The sequence below is a fragment of the Cricetulus griseus genome (assembly GCF_003668045.3).
Source record: "Cricetulus griseus strain 17A/GY chromosome 1 unlocalized genomic scaffold, alternate assembly CriGri-PICRH-1.0 chr1_0, whole genome shotgun sequence".
In the NCBI taxonomy this organism is placed as follows: Eukaryota; Metazoa; Chordata; class Mammalia; order Rodentia; family Cricetidae; genus Cricetulus; species Cricetulus griseus.
Window position 1 is genome coordinate 247,507,913 of NW_023276806.1, and position 27,326 is coordinate 247,535,238.

At 49.8% G+C, this 27,326-nt stretch overlaps 1 protein-coding gene across 24 annotated transcripts in view; it reads left to right on the plus strand.

Annotated features, from left to right (window-relative positions):
• The window catches only part of Myo9b (myosin IXB), an 87,809-nt gene that overhangs the window by 15,286 nt on the left and 45,197 nt on the right, over positions 1-27,326 (plus strand). For 23 of the 24 annotated variants that reach the window (XM_027394837.2, XM_027394828.2, XM_027394834.2 and 20 more), the window contains exons 2-3: positions 4,574-5,468; positions 26,933-27,027. In XM_027394837.2, the coding sequence (XP_027250638.1) occupies positions 4,629-5,468; positions 26,933-27,027 (935 nt within the window). In that variant the 5' untranslated portion in view covers positions 4,574-4,628. The remainder of the gene's footprint in view (positions 1-4,573; positions 5,469-26,932; positions 27,028-27,326) is intronic. The other variant, XM_027394829.2, reaches the window with a different exon arrangement.

The window sequence follows — 27,326 nt, forward strand, 5'->3', positions numbered from 1 at the left end:
TGGCAGTAGGTTCTCTGCTTCAAGCAGGGGTGGGTCCTGGGGACTCATTCAGGTTGTCAGGCTTGGTGGTGAGCCCAGGTCATCCTCAAACTCACATCACCTAATTCTCCAACAGTCTATAAAGGTGCAATTACTTCACAGAAAGCCATGTGTGGCATTTGTATGGTTGTGGCATGAAACTGCTGCTGTGACCAAGGTCAGAGACACAGGGGTCTCCTGACCCTCTTTATCACCGTACCCTGAGGCAGCCAGCTTCTTCTCAGACCAGCTGTGTTTTAGAGAATGTTCTGTATGTGGAGTATACAGCCTGTGTGCTTTCATTTTATTCAAGGGAAGTCATGTAAAATTCACCACTGAAGAGTGGACAGTTCCTTCGTAGTAGGTTCAGTGTCGTGCAGTTCTCACAGCTGTCCACTCCAGAATCTGTCCATTGCTCTGGAAAACCAGACTCTAGCCCTTGGCAACCTGTGCTCTGCTTCCTGCCTTTGTGATTGGCTTGTTCTTGTCAGTGGGGTCACACACTGGTTATCAGTGTCGTTGTTAATTTCTTTGTTTTTGTCATGCTGACTAGGCTGGCCTCAAACTTCCTACATAGCCAAGGATATCCTTGATCCTCCTGCCTCCATTGCCCTGGTGTTGGGATGACAGGTTACACTTTAGGGGACGGAACCCAGGACCACATGCTAGGTTGTCACTCTGCCAACTGAGTAATGCCCTGTTATGTTTCCTGGCTTCACCCATACTGTGTTCTGTCCCAGGGCAGCCTTCCTTTTCATGGCTAAGTGGTATTCCACATTTTACTTACCCTTCATTCATTGGTCAGCATTTGGTGTGTTTCTGCCTTTTAATGTGAGCCACACATTATATATATTGTGTACCGGGATTGGAGTTTCTTTGTTCAGTGCTTTTGGTTCTAGAACCAAGGGCATAATTGCCAGGTCTGTGTGTACTCTTGGGGTAGTGATTTTACAGCTCAGTGGTTCTGTTTTAGTAAGTGGTAGAGGGTGCCTCCTTTTTGTGGCTGTGCTGTGCTGCAGTTGTTCCTGCCCTGGCTGTGGATGCTGTGGTGGTCTCTAGTTCAGGGTTCTTAGGAACATAATGCTGTGATATTAACCTGCCTCCACTTGTTTCTCCAGAGAGATTTATGGGGATGGGAATGCCTGGGATCTGCTGGAGTAATGGTTAATATTTAAACAGACTTCCAGGGGCCAGTGAAATGGCTCAGCAGGTAAAGATGCTTGCTGCTAAACCTGATGATTTGAATTCAGTCCCCAGGACCCATATGGTAGAGGGTAAGAACTGATTCTTGCAGGTGGTCCTCTTATCCACGTGTGCACATGGTATGTGCACACAAACAGTAAATCATATAAGGGAAGAACTGATTTCTGTAGGTGGTCCTACATGAGCACATGGCATAGGTGCATACACACAGCAGGGAAGGGTGCAACACTGTGACCCCAGCACACAGGAGTGTAGTTGGATACTTTCCTTTGTCTTGTCCGGTCCTCCTGGACTGCTTTCTTTCCCACCCATCATCCCCAGTGCCACTTATGAAAAAACAGTCTGCAGCTTAGCATTGATTACAATTGTTTAGCCAGTGGCTCAGGCATATTACTAGCTCTCACAATTAAATTCACCCATTTCTGTTATTCTATATTTTACCACAGAGCCCATGGCTTGTTACCTCATATCTTCCCCTGCTATATGGCGCCTCTCTAACTCTACCGTCTTTCTCTCTCTATCTCTGTTTGGATTTCCTGCCTAGCTATATTCTGCCCTGTCATAGGTCAAAACAGCTTTATTTATCAACTAATAAAAGCAACAAATATTCGCAGTATACAGAAGGACATCCCACATCATCTCCCCTTTTCTGTCTAATTAAAAAGGAAGGTGTGATGTGAACTTTAACATAGTAAAATCAGTTATCAAGCAAGAATTACAGTTACAATATTTAGTCTATTTGTATTTGCCAAAATTAAAGAAAATACTCTATCATCTATCCTATCTTTGTGAATCTAAAGTTTTATATTGAATTTATCTTTTATAATAACTAAGGAAAACTATAATTATCTTCTTCAGCTCCACCAAAGACCCCCAGAGGGTCTTTATATAATATACCCTAAGTAAACAGGAAGTCAGTTGCAAGCAGCTTCCAAAACTCTAGAAATGACAGACATCTTGCTGCCTGGACAGTCACCCAAAGATCTTCCATAACATTGGGGCATCCATCTTCAGCCTATAAGCCTAGAGTATCTGGCATATTTTTCAGTGAAGCAGGAACTTTGAAGGACTGTCCTGCCTATTTTGGCAAAAATCGTCAGTCACTTTCTCCTGTGTCCTGCAGAATGTCTGGCAGACTTTTTCATGAAGCAGGAATCTTGAAGGACCATCCCATCTTGTTTTGGCAAGTTCAGCAGTCACTTTCCTGTGGGTCCTGCATGTTCAGTTTACATAGCATACAATTAGGCAGTCCAGGCAAGAACAGTTTCTTGCCCAAATGGCTAGTCTTGCCACATTGAAAGCAAACTCCATAAGGAGTTTCTTCAATGCCCATCATCTTCTTGAAGTAATTGGTGCTGCCAGGAGCAGACATGTCTCACTGTAGTACAATAAATAAAAGACCCAGAGACAGATATTGGGATTCAAGCTTCAAGCTGAAGATCAGAAAGCAAAGCAGCTGGCCACTGGCTCTTACCTCTACCTATGCTCAGACCAAAAGGGTGATCCTCAGATTATTCTTGACTTAACTGCTCCTTAGATTCACTCAGACTGCTGTGCTCTCCTCAACCTGGCTAGAGACTAATCTCAGACTAAGACCTCCACCTTTTATACCTCTCAAGTCCTGGAATTAAAGGTGTGAGCTCTGATTCACTCACTGGTATCCCAGGGTGGTCTTGGACTCAGAGATCCATTTACCTCTTCAATCCTCAGTCCTGGGATTAAACATGTCTATCACCACTGCCTGATGCCTATAGCTTGAGGCTGGCTTTGCTTTCTGAATTCTCAGGCAAGCTTTAATAAATCATAAATAATATATTGCCACACAGGAGGCAGAGGCAGTCCTGTGAATTGAGCCAGCCTAGTCTGCAAAGCAGGTTCCAGGGCACTCAGGGCGTTTGTCTGAAAAGACAAGCCAAAAACAGAGTAACAACAAAAGTGTGTGCCCTGGAGTTAGCCAGTATCACAATATGTCATGTGCCTCCCACACACCGTGTGTGTGTGTGTGTGTGTGTGTGTGTGTGTGTGTGTGTGTGTGTGTGTGTGTGTGTGTGTGTGATGTGCCATGGTGCACAATTAGAGGTCAGAGATATGTCTGTGTACCACATACATGCTTAGTGCCCAAGCAGGCCACAAGAGGGCGCTGGATCCCCTAGAACTGGGGTTGCAGATGGTTGTGAACCACCATGTACTGCTGGGAACTGAACTGGGTCCTCTGGAAGAGGAGCCAGTGTTCTTAGCTGCTGAACTAGCCTCTATTTCTAAATGTCCTAAATACCAAAGGCAGTGTCGTGGTTGTGTGTGTGTGGACTCAGGGAGTAATGACAAGAAGTGTCTATGTGGGATTCACATGTGTGAAGTTTTCTTCAGGTCTTTGTGGATCTGGATATGGGGCTGAGTGTTTGAGTGTTTGTTTCCTGTTGTTTTGAAATACTGGATGTTGAAGCCCTGTAGGTTTGTGGTGCCGAGTCACACTTCTGCAAAGTCAGAGGCCAGCAAATGCCTGGAAGTGACTGCCAGGTAAATATCACAGCCTTGTCAGCTCTTGGTCTCTCTTATGACCATTCTGTTTTGATATTGTAGCAAAAGTGTCCACATACAGTTTTTCTGCCTTAGAATAAAACTATGCTGGGCGGTGGTGGCGCACGCCTTTAATCCCAGCACTCAGGAGGCAGAGGCAGGTGGATCTCTGTGAGTTCGAGACCAGCCTGGTCTACAAGAGCTTGTTCCAGGACAGCCTCCAAAGTCACAGACAAACCATGTTTGGAAAAACCAAAAAAAAAAAAAAAAAAGAAAAAAAGAATAAAACTTTATTTATAAAAAGACAACGAGGACTGTCATACCCTCTTTCTACTGGCCAGTCTCATGAACAAACTCAAACTCCTCTTCACCCTGCAGAGCCGCTCCCCCCCCCCCCCCCCGCCGCGCCAGACAGGCTATTACCAGCATCAACTTATTCTTTGTTCTTGCAGCCTTCAGAAGTAAATGCATTTTATTAAATATACTTTTTTCTCAGGGTTAGGACTTAGCTCAAGGGTGGAGCCCTGCCTAGAATCCCCCAGTGAGGGGCTGGGGCGTGGCTCAGGGGTGGAGCCTCTGCCTAGAATCACACACACCCACTCCCTCCCCATGCTGTATCATGGCCCAGGGGTGTTTGTCCCTGCCACAACAGGCTTTGGGTTCCATCATATTTGCAGTAAAGAAAGAAGGTAAAAAAGGTAAAAAGAGGGCTCTTGGGCTCTGACTCAAGACTAGCTGTTTCTGGTCTGAGCTGCTTTTTTTGGTGGGTTCTGCTGTGGATATGGCGTTAGCTATGCCAGGGTGATCACCAGGCTAATCTCAGTCTTCCTTCCAGCTGCAGGGGTTGCATACCCGCCCATGAGGCATGCTGAGGCCGGCAGCCTGGCAGGATGAGTGCGCAGGAGGCTGGCGGCTCGGGCCGTCGGCAGCAGGCCACCTACCACCTGCACATCTACCCGCAGCTGTCCACCACTGGCAGCCAGGCCTCGTGCCGTGTGACCGCCACCAAGGACAGTACCACAACCGATGTCATCCGAGACGTGGTAGCCAGCCTGCACCTGGATGGCTCAAAGCGCTACGTGCTGGTGGAGGTGAAGGAGTCAGGCGGGGAGGAATGGGTGCTGGACGCCAGCGACTCTCCCGTGCACCGTGTGCTGTTGTGGCCACGGCGTGCACAGGACGAGCACCCACAGGAGGATGGCTACTACTTCGTGCTGCAGGAGCGCAATGCGGATGGCAGCATTCAGTACCTGCATATGCAGCTGCTAGCACAGCCCACGGCTGCGCAAGGCTTGGTGGAGCGCGGGCTGTTGCCACGGCCACAGGCCGACTTTGACGACCTGTGTAACCTGCCAGAGCTGACTGAAGCCAACCTGCTGCAGAACCTGAAGCTGCGCTTCATGCAGCACAAGATCTACACATATGCGGGCAGCATCCTGGTGGCCATCAACCCCTTCAAGTTTCTGCCTATCTATAACCCCAAGTATGTCAAGATGTATGAGAACCAGCAGCTGGGCAAGCTGGAGCCACACGTGTTCGCCTTGGCAGATGTGGCCTACTACGCCATGCTGCGCAAGCGTGTGAACCAGTGCATCGTCATCTCCGGCGAGAGTGGCTCTGGCAAGACGCAGAGTACCAACTTTCTCATCCACTGCCTCACAGCACTCAGCCAGAAGGGCTATGCCAGTGGTGTCGAGAGGACCATCCTGGGCGCAGGGCCTGTGCTGGAGGTAAGCAGGCTGGGAGTGGGGGTGGAGGGGTCAACTGGAGGTTAAGGGCCCAGGATAGGGGGCTTTGGTATGTTGCCTCCACTCTGTGTGATGCTCAGTGTCTTCCAACACTCACTGAGCATGTGTGAGACTGGGCTTCCATCCCAGAGTGTACTGATGTGATATTGCATGGGACCCAGATTTCCACACCTGGCAGCACACACAGAGAAACTGCACACATGTTCTGCCTTTGGACTGCAGGATTGGGTGACACAGGGTAGCAGGTCTAGAATTGGCTCCTTGGAATCATTCTGTCTGTGTGTATCTGGGGTGTCAGCTCCCTCTAGGCTCTGGCATGGCTGGGGTGAAGTTAGAGGCCCAGGTGTGGGAGGAGCCATGGGCTGTGCATTTTGCCCAGAGGCACTTACAGAAAACTGTTAGTGATCTGCTTGCTGAGGGAGGCTGTGTCCTCAGGCTCAGCTAGGCCTGACTGCAAGTTTGAGAGCATCCAAAACAGGAGAGCATGGCAGGGTTCACATGTCCTTGGTGTTCATCTGCCCTCCCGATAAACATCATCACCCTTCTGGGCATGGGTGACAGAGGGATGAGTCAGTGAGCCCAACTGTGGGCCTTTTAGGATGAGATGTTTACATCTCTCAGACCATAGTACAGTTGTGTGGAACTGAGGTATGGCCAGTTGTGAGCTGCCGTGTGGTGCTGGGAATCAGACCGGAGGCCTCTGTAAACGTGGCCAGTGCTCTTAACCCTGGAGAGTCATCTCTCCAGCCATCTTTCCGTCTCTTCTTCTCAGTTGACTTTTTAAAGTCAGTCCAGGGCAAACAGATTGAGCTCCTATTGAACATCAGAAGGCATTTCAGGAGCATCACAAGATGATGCCACAGGGTACTCTGGGGAAACTGCCCCAGGTCCTACACCTTATATCTGCTACCCAGGGTCTCCACTCACCAAATGCTATGGGAGCCATTGATGTGTCACTGTGGGCAAGCTTTCTGGGCATGGGTGACAGAGGGATGAGTCAGTGAGCCCAACTGTGGGCCTTTTAGGATGAGATGTTCACATCTCTTAGACCATAGTACAGTTGTGTGGCTAGGTCATGAGCGTGGGGTCTGCATCTATACTTGGGGTCCCAGGCCCTGCTCTTCCCTTTCTTTTTCTATGTGTGTGTCTGTCTCCCTTTGTATTTGTGTGTCTTTGTGTGTGTGTGTATGTGTGTGTTGGGGGGGTGTTGCTTGCATGTGTGTCCATATCTGGTGCCTTTGGAAACCAGAAGAGGCATTAGATCCCCTGGAACTGAGGTATGGCCAGTTGTGAGCTGCCATGTGGTGCTGGGAATCAGACCTGAGGCCTCTGTAAGCGTGGCCAGTGCTCTTAACCCTGGAGAGTCATCTCTCCAGCCATTTTTCCGTCTCTTCTTCTCAGTTGACTTTTTAAAGTCAGTTAATTTTGTATGTGGGTGTGTGAGTGCACAGTACTCATGTGGAGGTCAGAGGACAACCTTTGGGGGGTTAGTTCTCCCTCCATGTGAATCCCAGGGATCAAACTGAGATCATCAGGCTTGATATGAAGTGCCTCACCCATTGGCCACCAGTGAACTTTTTTTTTTTTTTTTTTTTTTTTTTTTTTTTTTTTTTTTTTTTTTTGAGACAGGGTCTTATTGTGTATTATTGTGTAGCATTGGCTGTCATAGAATTCACTGTATAGACCAGACTGGCCTCAAACTCACAGAGATCCCCCTGCTTCTGCCTCTCAAGTGCTGGGATTAAAGTGTGCTCTACCATAGTCAGCACAATAGACTTTTTTCTTTCTTTTTCTTTTATTCTTCTTTTTTGAGATAGGGTTTCTCTGTGTAGCCCTGGCTGTCCTGGCACTCACTCTGTAGACCAGGCTGGCATCAAACTCACAGAGATCCGCCTGCCTCTCCCTCCAGAGTGCTGGGATTAGAGGCATGCACTGCTGCTGCCATCACCACCTGGCTGATTATCTTTTTTCAAAGTGGTGTCAGCAGGGAATGTGGAGCAGGTAACAAACCTCTCAGGAGTCTCCTCTCACAGCCTGCCTTTTGGTTCATGGGTATTGTGGTGTGTTATTGCAACTGAAGCCAGTGCTGATCTACTGTTTGTACCTTAGCCTGCAGCATACCTCAGGGCTGGGTCTTGATGTACTGGGACACACCTTAGTTGTGGCATCCTTGGCTACCACCTTAGTATGGTATAGTGTTCTACCACCGTAGGAACCTGCTCTTCTTTCTAACCCCATCCCACTTGACAACTCCCATCTGGCAGCCCCCACCCCCAATGGACTTCTTTTCTTGCTAGTCACAGGGCTGGACTCACTATGCCCCTTTGCGGTATGGCCTTGCTAATCCATTTGTGTCTGAGGTTCTTCTGCCTTTTGTGGCTTGGGAGCTGGCTTTTTTTCCTCACTAAGTAACAACCCTGACAGCTGACCCTCCATGTGTACAGGCTTTCTTTGTGCAGGCTGACTGTTGGTTAGTCTGTGTGGGGCTGGGGCGGGCTGTCAGTAGGCTGCTTTTCTCACTTGCACAAGGACTTAGGTTTGACCCCCGGAGCCCTGGGAAATGTTGGACATGGCTGTGCACAGTTGTAATCCCAGCACTGGGGGGTAGAGATGGGAGGCTGGGGCTTGCTGGCCAGCAGGCTTAAATAAGGGGTTAGCTCCAGGCCAGGAAAAGACTTGTGTCTCAATGAAGGTCAACAGTGTTCCAGGGGTATGACATCCAGACACCCCAGCTGTGCATAAACATTAAAAGATCAAGTGGGGTTGGAGAGTGGGCTCAGCAGTTATGGTATTTAGTGCTCTTGCAGGAGACCTGAGTTTAATTCCTAGCACCTACATGGTGGCTCACAGCCATCTGTAACTCCAAGTCCAGGAGATCTGGTCTCCAAGAGCTCCTGTATACATAGTGCATATAAACTCATGCAAGCAACTACACAGAACAAATAAAATACATAGGAAATCTTAAAAAGCAAGACAAAAAAAAAAAACCAGAAATGTGTGTGTGTGTGGGGGGGTCACGTTTGGTCTGTATTCATCCTGCAGATTTCCCTGTCATTGTCCCCAAGTGGGACTGTCTGGATTCTCATGTGGAGCTGGCTAAAAGGCTACAGGAGGGTATGGCCTGGGATGTCTTGAATTAAGTCTACCCCCAACCCACTCTGCGTGCTAAACCAGGATGGGACAAGACCCTGATGTGGCAGGCTTCTTTGTCCTTAGAGTCCCTGGAGGAGGGAGTTGGAATGGCGGCCCCCATTGACCTATGACCTCCTGCCCATCCTCTGCATGGAGGACTGATATTTGCTATGCAGATTCATTGCACTTGCTTCTAGCCTGCTGTTTTTGTTCATCTGGGTTCCTCTTCCTCTCAAGATCATTGCAGGCCATCGGTTGAGGTCACAGGGCTCAGCTGTGCGCCAGCATGGGTGGTGTGTTTCTGCTTTCTCCTCCACAACCCATAGCAAGGTTCGGCATTCTGTGTTGCATAAATTTAAAAAGAAAAAAAAAATCCAAAAAACCACTGAGTAACAGAATAGGTTTTCTAAGCCAAGCGCTCTTGTCCCAGCACTTGGGAGGTGGAGCCAGGAAGATCAGGAATTTAGGATCATTTTTGACTGCTTAAAGAGTTTGAGGCCAGCCTGGGCTTCATGAGACCCTGATTGAAGAGAGAAGAGAATTTAGGCTTTCCTTTGATTCTGGCTTCTCTAACTTGTATCAGTCCATCTGTGCAGATCAACCATCCATTCCTCAAATACAGAACCCTCCCTCTGCCTCGGCCTCAGCCATGATCTGAAAGTAAGAAATAGGAAAATCCCAGAGAAGCCATTTGTGGGTTTTACATGGATCTTGTTCTGTGTGACACAGTGGGCATCCTTGTCCTTGTGCAGCATTCATGACATGAACCTTATGCAGTGGTGCTGTGCTGTGGGTGCTGCCCTCATGATAGGCACTAGTTAGGCTCAGGAGTGGTCGTGGTATCTTGGCAAGTGTGTTAAGGTGGCCCTTGTTTGCTTTGCTGATGGCATCAGAGCCATGGTGGTGTTGACCACTTGGAAACCTCAAGCGGAACTTGCAGAGCCCTTCCTCGAACTGAAAAGGCGAAAGTTCAAGGAGACAAGGGGGGCAGGGTAGTCATATAGCTAAGTGAAACCTCGTCCTCGTGAGGTTCCCAGTCTAGGGTGTTTTGTTACAGCCACAAAATGCAGATTCCTGCAACCCTATTTCCAAATGAGGTCACACTTCCAGGTCTGTCCACAGTGGTCTCATAGACTAACCACTGGTGAAACTCAGTGACATTTTTTTTTTTTTTTTTTTTTTTTGTGGAGACAGGGTTTCTCTGTAGCTTTGAAACTTGCTGTGTAGACCAGGCTGGCCTTGAACTCACAGAGATCCGCCTGCCTCTGCCTCCCTGAGTTGAGTGCTAGGATTAAAGGCTTGCACCGCCACTGCCCATTGACACTCAGTGACTTTGTTCCCTGGGCCAATGACTAGCTCCATAGTTGTCTTAGGACCTGTTGTTTCTCTTGTTCTGGTGAAGCCACTGCCAACCTCCTCATCCATTGCTTAGGGATGCTGGCATGGCACTGACTGTTGTCACTGTCAGGCACTTAGTCACTGGTGTGAGTCACCTACCAGTCCTGCTAGCGTCTATCTTGGGGCCTCAGCCACAGACAGCCTGACCAGCTAGCTCTCTTTGGCAGTCACAGTCTGGGGAGGGTGGTAGCCTCGATGGGTTCAAGGCCAGCCAGAGCCAGCTCCATGGTGGGCAGTCAGCATGCTTCCTGGGATGCCCATCAGCTTGGGACTCCTTTGCTCAGAGCTCAGAGCTGACCTCAACATGACCATTGCCCATGTCTGGTGCCAGGTCGTTCTCTGCAGAGTGGCGTCGGATGGTATTGCAGTGTCCATCCACCACATGTTGGGAGCACTCCTGCAGGCATGACACCTGAATGTCTGAGACCTGTCAGTGTCCCCTTCTCACTGAACATTGCCTGTAGTCATCCTGGGAGGCAGAGAACTTGGCCAGAAAGTTTTCTTTTTTTTTTAAATTTTAATTTAGCTTATTTATTTGCTTATTGTTTTGAGACAGCGTCTCATTGTGGCCCTGACTGTCCTGGAAATCTCTATGTAGACCAGGCTAGTCTTGAACTCACAGAGTTAAGACACTACACCTGCCTCTGTGTCCAAGGTACTGGGATTAAAGGTGTGCATCCTCCACACCCAGCCTAATTTCTATTTATTTCTTTTATTTCTTCTTCTAGTTTTCATTTTAAATTATGTATGTTGGGTAAGGTATGGACATGTAAGCAAGAGTTTTTTCTTTGTTTGTATTGTGTTTGTTTTGAGAAAGGCACTCATGTAGCTCAAGGCTGGCCTTAAACTTACTATGTAGCCAAGGGATGATCATGAACTCCCATCCTCCTGTCTCCACCTCCCAAGTGCTGGGATGACAGGCATGTACCACACCACACCTGGCTCCCTTCCTGCCTCCCCTCCTTCCTTTCTTTCTGTGTTGCCAAAGCTGGTCCCAACTTGTTCATTCCCCTGCCTCAGCTTTTGAGTACTGTATGAAAGGCACTGACTAACAAAAAAAGAATCTTGTGTTAGCTGCATCTTTGAGGCTCCTGTCAGGGGTCACAGCTTCCAGGGGTCAGGCCTTGGTACATCTTGGGTCACAGGTCAGCCCAGCTCATGCGACTCTCCAGCCCCACTCATTCCTGTCCTCTCAAGGTCCCAGGCTGCACAGGCCAAATACCCATGCAGCCTGAAGAGTCAGGGACTTTTTTTTCAGCTCCCCAAAAGGAGAAGTTGGGTTGCTTTGAGGTTAGAATGTCCCTGGGCCCTCTTGCCTGCCCCCCACCCCTTAGGCCTGGATGAAGCCTCACAGTGTGGTGCTGGCCTGAAAACAGGAAGACTCCTGTGGAGGGCAGGGACCTGTCAGTCAGTATCCCTGCATGCCCCGTGACAGTTGCCATTTCAAAAAATGTGGAGATACAGGAGCTGGGGCATCCTCCAGTAGGCAAGGAACATGCCCTTCTACTGCCCACCTTCAGAAAGGAGATGATTGTGTGGGCTGTGGGCTGTCTTAGTTTACAGGGATAGTAAGCCACCTGGGGGCTTTGTGAGCATGGTGGACTGTTAGTTTCAGTGGAGTAGCCTAGAACGTTGGTCATGAGGTTCACCCTAAAGCATGCCCAGGATATTGGGCAGGCTCACTCCAGGGAAGCAGGCCACAGACTGGCATGTGTGAGCCAGCATGGGCTGAAAGCAGAAGTGAAACATGGACCCACATTCATGGGCTGTTTTCCCAGGGGCCCTGGCTTCACTGAGCCACCGGCCCTGCTCTACCAAGAGAGGGAGGGAGGGAGACAGAACACAGCTGTATCTACCATAGGCACCTGCGCTCCAGAACAGGGAAGGGTTCTGAAGCTGCTGCCTCTTGCTCAACGCCAGGCTTTGTGTCCTTAGAGACTCTGCAGACCAGATTCCATCCCCCACCCTTCTGGTCACCAGGGCCATAGCACCATGGTTACTGGACCTTTGCCTGCAGGTCATGGCTTTCCTGGCATGTGGTGTCTTGGCTCTGTCCAACCACAGGGACATGGCTTCACTGATATAAGATATTTAGCCAGGCTGACTCAGCTGTGGTAGGGTTAAGAGACTTGATACTGACTGATGAAAAGGGTGGCTCAGTTAGGTATGGCAGCAAATGTCTGTCACCTAGCATTTGGAGGCCGAGGCAGAAGGAGTTTGAGGCCAGCCTGGACTACATTATGGGACCCTGTCTCTGTCTGTCAATCAAGAGTGCAGTTCAGCACATGTTGGTCTGAGGGGAATCTCTGAAATACCCTATTTTGGAGATTTGTCTCCAGGCGGCCATGTTCGGAGCTGTTGGGAGTTAGTGACATCACTGGGTCTGTGCATTGAGGAGTCTAAGAGCCTTAGTCTCTTCTTTGGTCAGTCTTAGTGTGATTGCTTGCTGTTACATGTGCTCATGATGCAGCGTGACACAGGCACTGAGCCAGCAGCCTCAGCCTCCAGCCATGAGCTCACCTGCTCTATTTACAGAGTCTGCTGCCTCCTGTAACTCCTCACAGTGGCTGTCCTGAAACTCACCCTGGAGACTTGGCTGGCCTCAACCTCTAGAGTGCTGGGATTCTAGGCATGCACCACCACACCCAGCTCTCAGCTGCCTTTCTTCGACAACCCAGGTCTACTTGCTCAGGGATGTACCACCCACAGTGGACTGGGCCCTCCTCTATCAGTTAGCAATCAAGAAAATGCTCCACAGACAGTTCATAGGCCAGTCTCTTCCTGGGTGTATCGTGTTGACAGAGTCAACTGTCACAATACCATCTGGTACATTCACAGGGTTGCACAGCCATTGCCTCTAAGAGTCCCCGAACATGCAACCCCCCCACCTCCATGTCAGTTGTCACTGCCCACTCCTCTTGTGTCTTTGCCTGCTGTGGCTGATTGATGTGAATTTCATCAGGTATCAGGTGACATTGGTTTGGCTTCTGTCACTTTCCAGGATACATCTGTGTTACAGTGTGTGTTGGTATGTGAGAGTTTGTTCCTTTTTCGTGGCTGAGTAATACTCCACCCTATAATCAGACCCCACTTTTTTCCTCTGCTTGCCAGCTATGTCCACATTTTGTGTGGGAATTCTCCCACAGCATTTCATTCCTTAGCATGCTGGCTACAATTAGACTCCTGAGCTAGAAGAATCTCTGCCCTTCAGGGTCCCCCACAGATCGGTGCTGTAGGATTAAGGGATGTGGTCACTGTTTGCCCACATGGAGCAGCATTCCCTCTAGCAGCCTGCTGAGCATGGTTTGAGGGCTTAAGCACCCAAGGATCCTGGAGCAGGAGCAGGAGAGGGACAAATGCGCCTCAGAACACATGTCCACAGCCTGCCAAGAGGGCAGCAGTCAAGGGCAGCTTGCCTTGGGGAGCTGTGGGTGGCAAGAAGCAGGCAGGACTATTGGCTTGGGCTTCCTGAGCAGAGGAGTCAGAGCTAGGCATGACCTAGGGGTGTGGCCAGTGACTGGGGAGGGACTAATCTTAGTGCAGTGAGACAGGGTCTCAGATGGCTGCAGGAACTGTTTGGAGAACTTTAGTCAACTGATAGCTTATCCAAGGCACAACAACTCAAGGACCATGACTCACCTTAAGGTATTTTGTCCCAGGCTAGCGAGATGGCTCAATGAATAGAGGAGCTTGCTTCCAAGCTTCAGGACCTGAGTTCAGGTCCCTCATGGTGGAAGGGGAGAACCGACTCCCCAGAGTTGTCCTCTGACCTTCGCATGCGTATGCATGTAGGTACACAAACATATATGATCACCAAAGAAATGAAAACGTTTCAGAGTTTAAATAAGGATGGGATGGTGTAGGCGGCTGAGAGGAAGGAAGATCACGGTGTTGCTGGGGAGGCCTGATGTGTGTGGGACTGAGGAGGGGAGCTGCATTGTTCGGAGGTGACAGGATCATCGAGCATATCAGGGTCACTGCATACCCACTGTGGTGGCAGGCGTGCTTTCTCAGGAGACCCTTGCCACCCCACCTTGTACCTGTTTGGACCCCACAGGTTTCATGTGGGTGTCAGGGTCACCAGCCTATAGAGGAGGGAGACCATAGTGTGTGTTTGGGGGGTTGTCTTATATGGACGCAGGAAGGAACCATGTGACTTAAACCCTAGGATCTGAGGCTTTTGAGGGATGGATGGAGGGACAGCCAGATAGATACATATGGACCCAGGGCAGAAAGCAGAACTAGGGTCTGTGTGGACCATATGGAGAGAAGCATTCTGGGGGACCCCTGGGTTACAGAGTGTCAGGGGGACCAGACAAGCAGGTCCTACATGTATCATGGTGCACATAGCCCCACAAAAGTCATATCTCCTGTTCAAACCCAGTCTTCTCCCTGTTGTCCATGTTTGGGGTCCAGGCCCCTGCCTACCAGTGTGTCCAAATGTCAGTCAGGCTCCTCTGGGAGCCATTGGGCTTAGAGCTACTGGTTGGGTTGTCTAGGTGTTAGGGAGTATCCAGCCTGAGTGCTTATCGGGTGCTGTGTTTTGTGGTGCATCAGGCCACACAGCTGTGCCTGTGTGTGGAGGTGACTGAGCCCTGCAGGTCCATCACCATTCACCTGCCACCAGAATGGTCTCTGTTTCTGAGGAGGGGACCTGGGCATAGGACTTGGAATTGGTTCTCCAGGCTGACTTGGACACAGGGCTAGAAAATCAGTAGCAAGAATTCCTCAGAAAACGGGGGTTCAGGATCAGTAGGCTTTCTGCAGCTCTCCCCACCCCCCTTCCATCTGCTTTACTGTCATTTCACAGAGTCTCATGTAGCCCAGGCTGGCTTCATACTTGCAGTATAGTTGAGGATACTCCTGATTCTCCTGCATCTGTCCCCTGAGAGCCAGGATAACAGGTGTGTACCATAGGCCTGGTTCATGTGACTTTGGGAATGAAAGGCTGTGTAATTGCTATGTAAGCACTGTGGCCACTGACCTGTAAGCACCCTACCAACTAAGCTACAAACACTATACCAACTGAGTCACATCCGCAGCCCAGTGCAGGTTTTCTTACAGACAGTGGATATTCATCCCCTTCTAAAGGGTTTTGATTTCTGGGCTACAGTTTTTCATGGTTAACTGCGGTTTGAAAAATCCAGAAATAAGCAGTTTCAGGTTTCACCATTGATGGCTTAGTGAGTATGCAGGAAGATCTCTGCTGAATGTTAGGTTTGGCACCACCCATGCTTGTGAGTGTCCACCAGGAGTCTGGGATGCTTGCCTTTAATTATCAACTTGACAAAGTCTAGAATCAACTGTGAAGATGGTGTTGGTGAGGGATTGTCTGGATCAGGTGGGAACTATCTGTCTTGACTGTGCCATTGAGGTGGGAAGACACACCACTCTTGGCAGCAGCATCCCTTAGGTTTGGGTCCTAGACCTGTTTGAGTGAAGAAAGCAAGCTGAGCCCCCAGTGCTGCCTTATGTGGGTTTTGGGTGCCTAGGCTCAGGTAGGGCTGACTACCATGCCCCACTTCCTTAAGACTCTACTGTCACCACACTCCCCGCTCTGTATAGGGCTTCCAGCAGCCTCTTGGAAACACTCACTCTTGCCTGCTAAGGACATGGGGGCTCAAAGACTGAACAGGACCCAGGAATCCATTCACCCTCTCTACACCTCTGCACTTCCTCCCGGAACTGCCTTAACATGAACGGAACAGTGACATGAGCCTGTGGGCACCTGGGGCATGGTCTGTGTTTGTGGTGTCTGATGTGCCCTTGGGAGCTCTGAGAAGTGTAAGTCACAGCTGGGACAGCAGGGACAGCAGCATGAGGTAGTGACTCCTGCTTGGCCACAGCTGGGGAAGAGATGGTCACTGGGCCATTGAGTTCCTGGCTCTGGTGCAAACTAGCAGGCTGCCTGCACCATTCCATCTCAGGGACATTGGGAGCTGGGGAACAGTGGGGACTTGTGAGGGCCAGTGCATCTGCTTCTGGCAGTGAGGGAAGGGTGTCGAGTGGACAAGAGGTACATGTCCTGGGACCATTCCTGTAAGTACTTGGGAGCCGTCAGAGTGGCTGTGAGCAGCCTTGCCAGGGGACAGCTGTGCACTCTGGGTCTGCCCTGTGCCCTGCAACCTCCCAGCACAGCCAATGAAGGAAGGACCTTTGCTCACTTCAAAGCTATTTCAGACCTGGGGGAAGTTACATTTTTGGGAACACCGCATTTAAGAATAGAGTGAAATTATGGGGTATAGTTTAAAAGACCCAAAAAAGGTCTCCTTGAGCAGGGTACAGTAGGACACTCCTGTCATCCCAGTGCCTGAGAGTTTAGGCAAGTTTGGTACCATCCCCAAAACAGTTAAGTAGTAAGTGTCTCAGGGCCTTTGTGAGTACTGTGGGGGACTAGAGTGTGCTGTCCTGGGGGTGAGTGACATGTGGATTTGCAGACCAGAGGTGTAGGTCACCTACTACACAACCAGTATGGACAGATCACAGAAAGACCTACACTGACCCCTCCCCACTCCCCCCCTCCAGAACTCCCGGAGGCTCTAGACCCGTATTGACTCCCCCATCAACTTCAGGAGTCACTAGAGCAGCACTGCCCCCTGCCCCCAGGTCCCCTGGGATCTATATGACCAGGAAAAGAGAAGTAGGATGCAGCACACAGATATGCAGTCCAGCAACTACTTGGGAAGCTGATGCAGGAGGATCATGAGGTCAAGGTCAGCTTAGGAATATGGCCAGGTTTGAAGCCAACCTGGGCCATGTGAGATCATTTAAAAACACTAGGAATCAAACTGCCATAGTGCTGCACACCTTTAATCCCAGCACGCCATAGGCAGAGGCAGGTGGATCTCTGTGAGTTCAAGACCAGTATGGTCTACAGAGTGAGTTCCAGGACATCTAGAGCTGTTAACGTAGAGATACCCTGTCTCAAAAAATTGAGACAGACAGACAGACAGAGAGAGAGAGAGGGAGGGAGGGAGGGAGAGAGAGGGGAGAGGGAGGAAAGGAAGGAAGGAGGGAAGGAGGAAGGGAGGGAGAGAGAGAGAGAGAGAGAGAAGAGAGAGAGAGAGAGAGAGAGAGAGAGAGAGAGACGCTACTCAAATTTGTGGAGTGGAGAAGTGGAGGGTGGGGAACAAGTTGTCTGCTAGAGACAACACATGTCAGTTATGGGGTGCTGCATTAGTTCTGGGGTTCCAAGGGCTACTATAGTGATGACAGCAAGCACTTGGTTTGTCTGCTCAGCGTTTGCAGGGAAGGGAGATCCATGTAGCAGGTTGGCGTTCCATAGTGAGAGCTATGTGTCTGCTACTCTAGTCTGAGTAGCAGGCTATGTAGTGAGAGCTTGTCTCTAAAGAAAGCAGGAGGCTGTTAGCTGCCTTGTGTTCACAGGAAATCCCAGGGGGTAAGGCCCTCACACACAGCATCCCTCTCCACTACCCCTTTGAGTGGCAGTGCTCTTTTCAGGGACCTTTGGCCCTGCCCTCTATTTCTCAGCTACCTGTTGCTGAAGCCTCTTAAAGCTGCCCAGTTCTGGCCCTTGTGACACAACCTGCACCTATGTTATATTGCCTCAGGAGCTTCCCAGGCAGGTTCCCAGGGATCCTGCACCCACATGCCTTGAAGTTGACTTGGTTGAACTGCCTCTCTCTGCTGCCCTCAGTTTCCCCTGTTTCTGGGGTGCAGTAGCAGTTGAGAGCAAGGATCTCCTCTGTTCCTGCAGCAGGGGAGCAAGGACCTGGGTGGCAAGTGACAGGACTGGAGCACTGTGTTGGATGGCCAGTATTTGGCAGTGCTCTGAGATACGAGATGCCATTCAGGAGGGTGGTGCCTGCCTGTTATCCCTTCATTAATAAATGAAAACACCATGGAGGCTTGAGGCCTGGCTTCTACCCTCAGCAATTTGAAATACTTTGGGCCCAGCAAGATGATTCAGTGAGTAAAGGTGATTGCTGCCAAGTTTGAGGACCTAAATTTAATTCCTGGGATACACATAATAGAAAGAAAGAACTGAGTTGGGCAGTGGTGGTGCATGCCTTTAATCCCAGACAGAGGCAGGCGGATCTCTGTGAGTTCCAGGCCAGCCTGGAGTAGCTCCAAGGCTACACAGAAAAACCCTGTCTCGAAAAACCAAAAATAAAATAAAATAAAAGTTCCCTCTTGCCAGCGTTGTCTACTGAGTGAGTTCCAGGACAGCTAGGGCTGTTACACTGAAAAAAATCCTGTCTTGAAAAAGAAAAGAACTGATTCCTACAGCTTGTCTTCTGACCTGTGAGTGCAATGTGTCCCCTCCCCAGAGAAGTAAATTAAGAACTTAAATTACAATCACATATCCTATATCTCTATATGTCAGATGGGTCACAACAGCACAACTTTTCAAAAGACAGAAAAATAATACTTAGAAAATATTTGTTGCTTTTGAGACAGGGTCTCACTGTGTAGCCTTGGTTGACTTAGAACTTGCTCTGTAGACCAGACTGGCCTTAGACTCAGATATGCCTGCCTCTGCCTCCCAGGTGCTGGGACTAAAGGTGTGCAATGCTGTCTTCGTGGTTTTGCTGATGTGATGAAACTCCATGACCAAAGCAACTTGGGGAGGAAAGTGTCCATTTCACTTGCACTTCTACATCACAGTCCATCATCGAAAGAAGTCAGGACAGGAGCCTGGAGGCCGGAGCTGATGCAGAAGCCATGGAGGGTGCTGCTTACTGGCTTGCTCCTCATAGCTCCTCAGCCTACTTACAGAACACAGGTCCACCAGCCCAGGATAGGCTTTTCCCACAGTGATCTGGGTTCCCCCACTTCAATCATCCATCAAGACAACACCCTACAGGCTTGCTGTAGGCCAGTGTGATGTAGGCATGCTCGTAGTCCAGGGTTCCTCTTCCCAGCTGACTAGTCTGTGTCTCATTGACATAAAATTCATCAGGACAAGTGCCGTGCTTCTCTTCTGTTTAATGGTGTCACATTAAACAAATGTAGCTGTAAATCCATGATCCCCCTGCCTCAGCCTCTCAAGTGCTAGGATCACAGGTTGTTGCCACCACAACTGACTCTATACGTGATGATGTGTGATAAACCCTCTAACTCATACACAGAGCTGCTCATAGTGGCTTGCACCTGTTGTCACAGCGCCTGAGGAAGCTGAGGTTGGATCGTTTGAGCCCTTGAGCCCAGGAGTTTAAGGGCAAGACTGGTCTACAGTATTTAGACTTTCAATGACTATACCCTTGCGGGGGTTATTTTTAGTAATTCCAGGTTTTCTTTGTTTTGTAATTTTGCTTGTTTTTGAGTGATGGTCTATTGTAGCCAAGGCTGGGCTCTAATACACTGTGTAAATGAGGATGGTCTTGAACTCCTGACTCTTATCTTCCAAGTGCCAAGATGATGGGAGTGTCCTACTGCAAGTTTATGCAGTTGTGGACCCAGTGCCTTCTTCACATGTCAGATGAGCCCTGAGCCCCCAGAGCTAACCAGAGACCATGGGCTCTCCAAGGTAACAGGAGGCCACTGATGTGGCTAAAGTATTGGTATGGCAAGTGGTGGCAGGAGATGGCTCAGCAGATGAAGTGCCTGAAGACCTGGGTTCCCATCTCAAGCACCCACATAAAAAGTTGCTGTAGGGCTTTTTGTCACACAGAGAGAGAGCCAATTATATGGCCCTGGGTTGGGAACTGGAGAGGCACCAGCTGTAAGGACACCATGGAGACAGTGGGCAAGCACATTGTGATTATGGGACTGGTATGTAGCCCATTTGGTAAAGTAGCTGGCAACAGGGGTGAGGGCCTGGGTCCATCCCCAGTACCCTCATCAGGATCTGGGTCCCAGCCAGTCCCTGGGTCTCCTCTCCAGCCTAAAGACTTTATAGCTCCAGAACAATGAGAAAACCTGTCCCAAGAAAACAAACCTGAGGAATGACCACTGAGCCTGTCCTCTGTATGCAGTCACTAAAAAAAGAAAATCAAATGTCCAGAGAAAACACCTGAGTCAGAGTTCTGATTCCTTGAGGACAGACACAGCCAGGGAAGCTGTGGCCCCTGAAAGGAAGACTGCCTCAGGAAATGTGTTACATCTGCTCCCCCTCTCTGTAATCTCAGGAACCACTTGGCTGAAGAGAACCATAAGTGTCCCTTTGTGACATGGATAGAGTCTCAGGATTTGTTCAGTGGCTCAACAGGTTAGTGTAGAACCTGCCGTCCTGCTGCTCGGTGAGGCAAAGGAAGGGGTTGTGGGCTAGCCTGAGCTACATAGCGAATTCAAGACCTGTTTGGGCTACATGGTGAAATCCTATAACAATATTAGTTTGTACCACTTCTGACTGTGTGTGTGTGTGTGTGTGTGTGTGTGTGTGTGTGTGTGTGTGTGAGAGAGAGAGAGGGGGGGGGGAAGGGTGGGTCAGAACAACTTCAGGTGTGGTCTTCAACCTCCACCTTGTTGGAGACAGAGTCTCTGTTTTCTGCTGCCCAAGGTTCTCCTTCCTCCACCTCCAGACGGTCCCGCTATGTAAGTTCAGCTAACGGTCCAGTTTTAGTTAGTTCTGGGGATTCAGACTCAGCCCCTCACACTTGGGTGGCACACACTTCACCCACTGAGCCATCTCCCCAGCCATACTTGAGATTCTGCTGTTATTATATTCTGGTCCATCCTGGCCTCCAGAGTTCTTGTTGCATTTTCCACTTCATATATGGCTGCCTCCCATGGTCGGGGCACTGAGGGTGGGGAGCTTTGTGCCCCACAGTCACCCACCCTAACCACATCCCCGATGGTTCTAGTGGTCATGTGATCATGGGGCTAGCAGCTTTCCAGAGCCTTACTGAGCCCCAAGGCCGGAAGAGACAAGAAAGGGGGCCTCTGAGTGGAAGTGGGGTGTGAGGCAGGCTTTGGAGAGCCTCCACTTCCTCCTTCACTGAGCGAGGTGCTGAGAGGTTGGGGTGACGCTCCACTTCCTGTCCCTGCATCTGCAGTTGGTCCTGGCCTTGGCTGTCCTTAGTGGCTGTGTTCTCCCTGTGACTGCAGTGACCTGACCTCTGCCCTTCACAGCAGCTGTTAAAAGCAAGGCGGAGCCAGGTCTGACAGTGCTCCCCTGTGACCCTGACACTCAGGGGAGCCAGGACTGACAGCTCTCCCCTGTGACCTCGACACTCAGGCTGAGGCAGGGGCATCTTCTGAACCCGGGAATTCAGCATCAGGTTGGGCTACGTAGAAAGACCCATCGGAAAAAGCCAAAAGGGGCAGGGGCACAGGCTACAGAGCGTTGCCTGGGCTGAAGAGTCCTGGGTTCTGCTCCCAGCACCATGTAATTCTGAGTGGCCCTCACCTGTCATTTTAGTACTTGGGATGTTGAGACAGGAGGATTCATGGTCATCCATGCCTACTCAGGACTCGAGGACTACATGAGACCCTGTCTCAAAGACAAAGGACAAAAAACAAAGACTAACTTCCCACTAGTTGTACAAATCACACACAGGCACACACACAGCAGTACAGAATGCCTAGGAACTGTGAGCCTGTAGCCAGAAATTCACTCACGACTACAAAAGACAACTAGAGGAGACACCAGAACTTTCTAAGCAGAAAACATAGCTGCTAGTCAGTCAGGAGACAACAAGGTTTTTCCGGTGTACTGCATCCTTCATCCCCCAACCCCCAGCATGGCCCCTTCTCCTTAGAGGGAGCCACCGGGCTTGCTTGCATCTTCTAAGCAGAAGGCCTCCTATGAGCACTTCTTACAGGCTTCAAGGTTCTGAAGTTCAAAATAGGAAGTCACCCTGCCTGCAGGTGCTTTCAGCCTAGGCTGCATTCCCTTTTTGTTAGTTTTGGCTGGAGAAACAGGATCTTGGCTACATAGCCCAGGCTAGCCTGAACTCACAGTTGTCCTGCCTCAGCCATCCAAGTGTTAGAAGATGACGGACAGGTAGTACCACCCACCATGGAAATGCACTACTCAGCTGCTGGTGTCTGGCAGAGCAGCTGCCACCTGTGCCTAGTGGGCAGGCCACCAGTCAAGACTTAAGAGGAGGAGCTGGACGGTGTCAAGCACTGGGGGACACAGCATGAAAGACAGGGTGTTGGGGTGGGACTAGGCATGGGTGCCGAGTGTGTGCATTGGGGTTTTCTTTTGAGACAGGGTTTCATGTGGCCCAGGCTGGCCTTAAACTTACTAGAAAATGTGCTTTTAAAAATCTGGGTCTGAAGCTGGGCAGTAGTGGCGCACACCTTTAATCCCAACGTTTGGGAGGCAGAGGCAGCCAGCTTGGACTGCATAGTGAGACCCAAAAAATAAGGGGCAAGGATGAACTGGAGAGATGGCTGGGCAATCGGAGAGAGGATTACATTGATTCCCAGAGCCCACTTGGTGGCTCACAAGATCTGTAACTCCATTGTATCCTCCATGGGTGCCAGGCACACATGTGGTGTACAGACAAACATTCAGGCAAACAAGCAAACACATAAAATAAATAAATCTAAACAATTTTTGTGTTTAAATCTGAGACTGGTGCCTTATAACTAATCCCAGCTGAGGCATTGAATCACAAATTTCAAGCTAGTCTTGGCTACATTGTGACACTTTGACTCTTAATAAAGCGGGTACTGTTGAGTAAGTCTGCGTGCGTGCGTGCGTGCGTGCGTGCGTGCGTGCGTGCGTGCGTGCGTGCGTGCGTGTGTGTTACAGCGGATATAGAGAGGTCAGAAGACAACTTTGGAGAGTAAATTTTCACTGTTCACCTTGTTTTGAGGCAGTTCTCTCTTGTTTCTTTCTGCCATGGGGTCCTGCTAGCTTCTGGGGGACTATCCTGTGTCTGCCACCCTTGTGGGCTCTGCTCCTTTAGTGCCTTCCCCAGCATCCTCTGTGTGCTCACACCATGTCTGCCCTTCCAGTGACCTGGACCCGAAGTGGGATCAGTAGATGTAATCAGGGTATAATATTAGCAGTGTGTCTTTTATGTTAGAAAGGAGGAAAACCACGTTTCTTTCTGAGACCTTTCTTTCCCTGGCACCTTGGCCTGGGCCTCTGGTTTCAGTAGCATTAGCAGGGCTTGTCCACCCCTGGGTTGGCTCTTCCCTCCAGGCTACCCATAATCCAGTGCCATCCCCTTTAGCCCCTGGGCCAGCTTTGTGCTTTGAGTCACACGACATGCCCGTAGCTGGTGTTTCCTTCTCCATGTATCATAGCGTTGATATTTTTAGCCAGGCTTTGAAAACTCGCTGTGTACTCAGACACATACCAGACACGTGAGGTCACCAGGCACAGACAAAACCCTGGCCTGTAGGGGTCATTGGTAATCACAGAACCAGAAAGCACACCCCCCCACCCCTCCCACCCCCCCCTCCACCTCCCACCCCCACCCCCACGCAGCACTGCTGTTTTGTCTGTCTGTGGTCGTTCACACACGCGCGCGCGACTCTGGGCCTGACTGTCATGTTTAGAATGGAAAGTTGTCTGTTGTGCTTTAAAAGTGAGCCCTGCACCTCTTAGGGGTGTGGAAGCAATTTTGGGAACTCATCTGTAGCAAGCAGCCCTAGGCCGGGATGCCATGGCAACTTCTCTGAGAAGTTGGCTATCCCAACTGCAGACACCCCACCCCCACAGGGGACAAGATGAACCATTCCATGCATCCTTTCATGTGGGCTTATGTCTGTTTTTTTTTTTTTTTTTTTTTTTTAAACAAGGATCTCTTTGTACCTCAGCTTTGCCTAGAATTCATAGCAATCCTCCTACCTCTGTTTTCAGAGGCAGAGGTTGACTAGGAGTGTCTTCACAAAGTGGGAGGAAGAGACTGGTCCTCGTCTGTGTGCAAGGCCCAGTCTCCAGGCTAAAGCTCATGTGTCTCATGCCCCACACCCCGCATGAGCTCACATGGTAGCACCTAAAGTCCCTGGGGCCCAACTGAAGAAAACCACAGCTTGTAGGCTGAACTCTGGGGAAATAGAGAGCAGACCCAGAAATTTGTCTTTTCCCCAGGACTGCCATCAAGGCAGTTTTTCTCTATCCAGCCCTACACCTTGCTGTTTCTAAATGGTTAGTTCCAGGACACAGGCACACAGTAAGTTACTAATTGTTTAATTAATTGCCATGTAATCTCAATGGGAAAAAAAATCTCAAAGGTGGCCAACAAGTTCCAGGACAGACAGGACTACACAGAGAAACTTGTCTCGTAAACACAGCATGTGCCTCCTCTGTAGTCATAGCCTCCCTTCTTCCATAGATGCTAAGTGGTCTCCCAGGATAACTGTTGTCCAGGCCTGGGGGCTGCAGATCCTAGGCTCCAGGTCAGAATAATGCTGTGTGCTAGCCTCCTGTATTGTTAGGGATGGTGGCATCTGCAGGGACCCTGGACTGTCTGGATGCTTGCTCTCTGTAATGGGGTAGTTTGATGACTCCTAGTGGCATTTTTTGGGCCCGGTGTTAGTAGCATCTTAGTGTATGCATGCCAGCGACAGAGATGCATGCTGTTATGTGACTTTTTGGAGAGGTGTGAACAAAAATCTCACCACATACAGGTCATGGACAACAGACCAAAGAAATGAGTCTACCCAAGTCCAGCTGGGTAAGCCAGGACTTTATTGGGGTTCCTTACAGGAGCAAGCATGGCTCGGACAGCTCTGTCACTAAAAATCCACCATTGGCAACAAGTGCAACCCTGCACCTCCCTGCACAACACCTTGTAGGCAGCTTCATCCAAGAGTCTCTCCCAACAGTTGTTCTAAGTTTTGGGAAGGGCCCCTCATGACTTTAGCTAGGCCTCCTGCTCCCTCAGGGCAGAAATGGTGACACAACAAACAGCCCCATATAACACAACATGCTATGTGCATTGACAGCCCCAAGGGAGCCTGGGTGCTTGTCTTCCATGCATGAGTCCCTGGGTTCTATGCCCAGTAATGCAAGCATTCATACATGGAGAGATGGGTGGGTGGGTGGAACTCCACTCCTAGTGTCCACAGGGAAAGGCTGAGGAGCATCCCTGAGCCCTGTCCCTGCAGCAGAAATAACAAGCTGGTTCCACACAGCCCACTCTAAACTGACCCTCACTTAGCTGTTCAGAATGTGGTAGATCACAGAGCATACAGGTGTCCAGGCTATGTCTGCTCTGTCTAGAGGTTCCAGACATTGTGACTTGTGAGGTTGAGTCCTATGAGTTGCAACCTATGTGGGCCCTTGTGGCGGCCTCAAAGCCACCAGCTGCTGCTACCCAGCCCCTGAAGGCCCCTTCCCAGCATGGGTTCTCACTGCTCTCCTGCTTGGCCCAGGACTGAAGTTTTGAGACAGACTCACTGTGTAGCCTTAGCTGGACTGGACCTCTCTGTGTAGAGCAGGCTGGTGGTGAACTTGTGAAAATCTCCCATATCTTGCTCCTGAGGGCTGAGATTAAAGGTATGGAAACCTAGGCCTGGCACCTGACTCAGGTTCTACCACATGCTCAGTAATTCCTGGTGGTTTACTCTTCCTGTTGACCTGAGGAGATTGACTGTTCATGGGCCTACAGTAGCCATGCACCAGCTAAGCTGTTTCGTCAAAGTGCCACAGCTCTAGAAGAACACATGGCCGTCCATCATCATATCACAACACCTGGCCCTCCTCCATCACATAACAACACCTCACTCTCATCACACAACACCTCACTCTCCTCATCACACAACACCTCACTCTCATCACACAACACCTCACTCTCCTCATCACACAACAACACCTCACTCTCCTCATCACACAACACCTCACTCTCCTCATCACACAACAACACCTCACTCTCCTCATCACACAACACCTCACTCTCCTCATCACACAACAACACCTCACTCTCCTCCATCACAAGTTTTTTTTTGTGGAATTTCCTTTTGGGCTAATGCAGAGGCCACCTGTTGCCCGTTGTCTTAGTCCTCTATCACTGTAAATGGAATGCTATCTATGGCTTCATTTATTTGTTTATTTATTGGTTGATTGTTTGGTTTTTCTGCATAGCCCTAGCTGTCCTGTAACTCTCACTCTGTAGACCAGGCTGGCCTCAAACTCAGAGATCCATCTACCTCTGCCTCCCAAGTGCTGAGATTAAAGGTGTGCACCACCATACCTGGCTAAGATTGCATGATTTTTAAAGAAGAAGGGTTACAAGCTGGTCACAAAGACACTTTTGTATCATTCTACCACTTGGGAGGATGAGGCAGGAGGATGGTTGCTAGCTCTAGGCCACAGAGTGAGAGCCTGTCTCAAAACATAACAGGCTCTGAAGAGATGGCTCAGAGGGTAAAAGTGCTTGTTGTGCAAGTGTGGGGACCTGAATTTGAATCCCCATGTGAAAAGCTGGGTGTGGCTTTGTACTCTTGCAACCCCAGTATGCTTTGGCATGAGGCAGACTCAACACATTGGGACATACTTCAGCCACACACCTGAGACATGGGATTCAAACTTTTTTTGTTGGGTTGGAGAGTTCGCTCAGCAGTTAAGAGGACCTGGGTTCAATTCCTAGCACCCACATGGTGACTCAGCCATCTGTAAGTCAAGTTTCAGGGGATCTAACACCCTCTTCTGGCCTCCATAGGCACCAGGCACATAAAAGGTGCACTGTACAAACATACTACCTCCCAACCCCCAGCACACAAAACAGTAACAGGCTTTTAAATTAAAAATGTTTATTATGTGCACACACATGTGCACATGTGGAGGTCAGAGGACTATTTGCAGGATTTGGTTCTCTGTTTCCACCATGTGCATACCAAGGATTGAAATCATGGTGTCAAACTTGTCAGCAAGCACCCTTACCCACTGAGTCATCACTCCTGCCCTGTGCCTTACCTCTTACCTGTGTGAGGAGCTCAGTGCTGGCTCTTGAGACAAGAATGCTGTGCACACAAGGATTTCTTGGGCCAGGGTGGAAGCCATGGAGATTCTAGGCCTGGGTCTGAAGTGTTGTCTTTGCACTCCACAGGCTTTTGGAAATGCCAAGACAGCCCACAATAACAACTCCAGCCGCTTTGGGAAGTTCATCCAAGTCAACTACCTGGAGAGTGGCATTGTGCGGGGGTAAGTCACTCTGTCTGTGTGCCTCTCAAGCTAAGGCTGGAACCCAGAACACCCTGTGAGTTTAGCCAGTGCTCTGCCCCTGGAGTGCACCCCTATCTGCAGATGTGGTATTGGGGCTTTTAGGTCTGTGCAGTGAGGATCTTCTCTGGATCTGCTTGTGGCCTTTGTAAGGTTTCCACTCTGTGAGGTGTTAGGGTATCATGGGCAGACCCCAGTATGAGCCAGGTGTGATACCCCAGAAAGAGACAGTGCTGGGCAGCAATGTGATATGATGGTCCAGGGAAGTACCAAAGGGCATT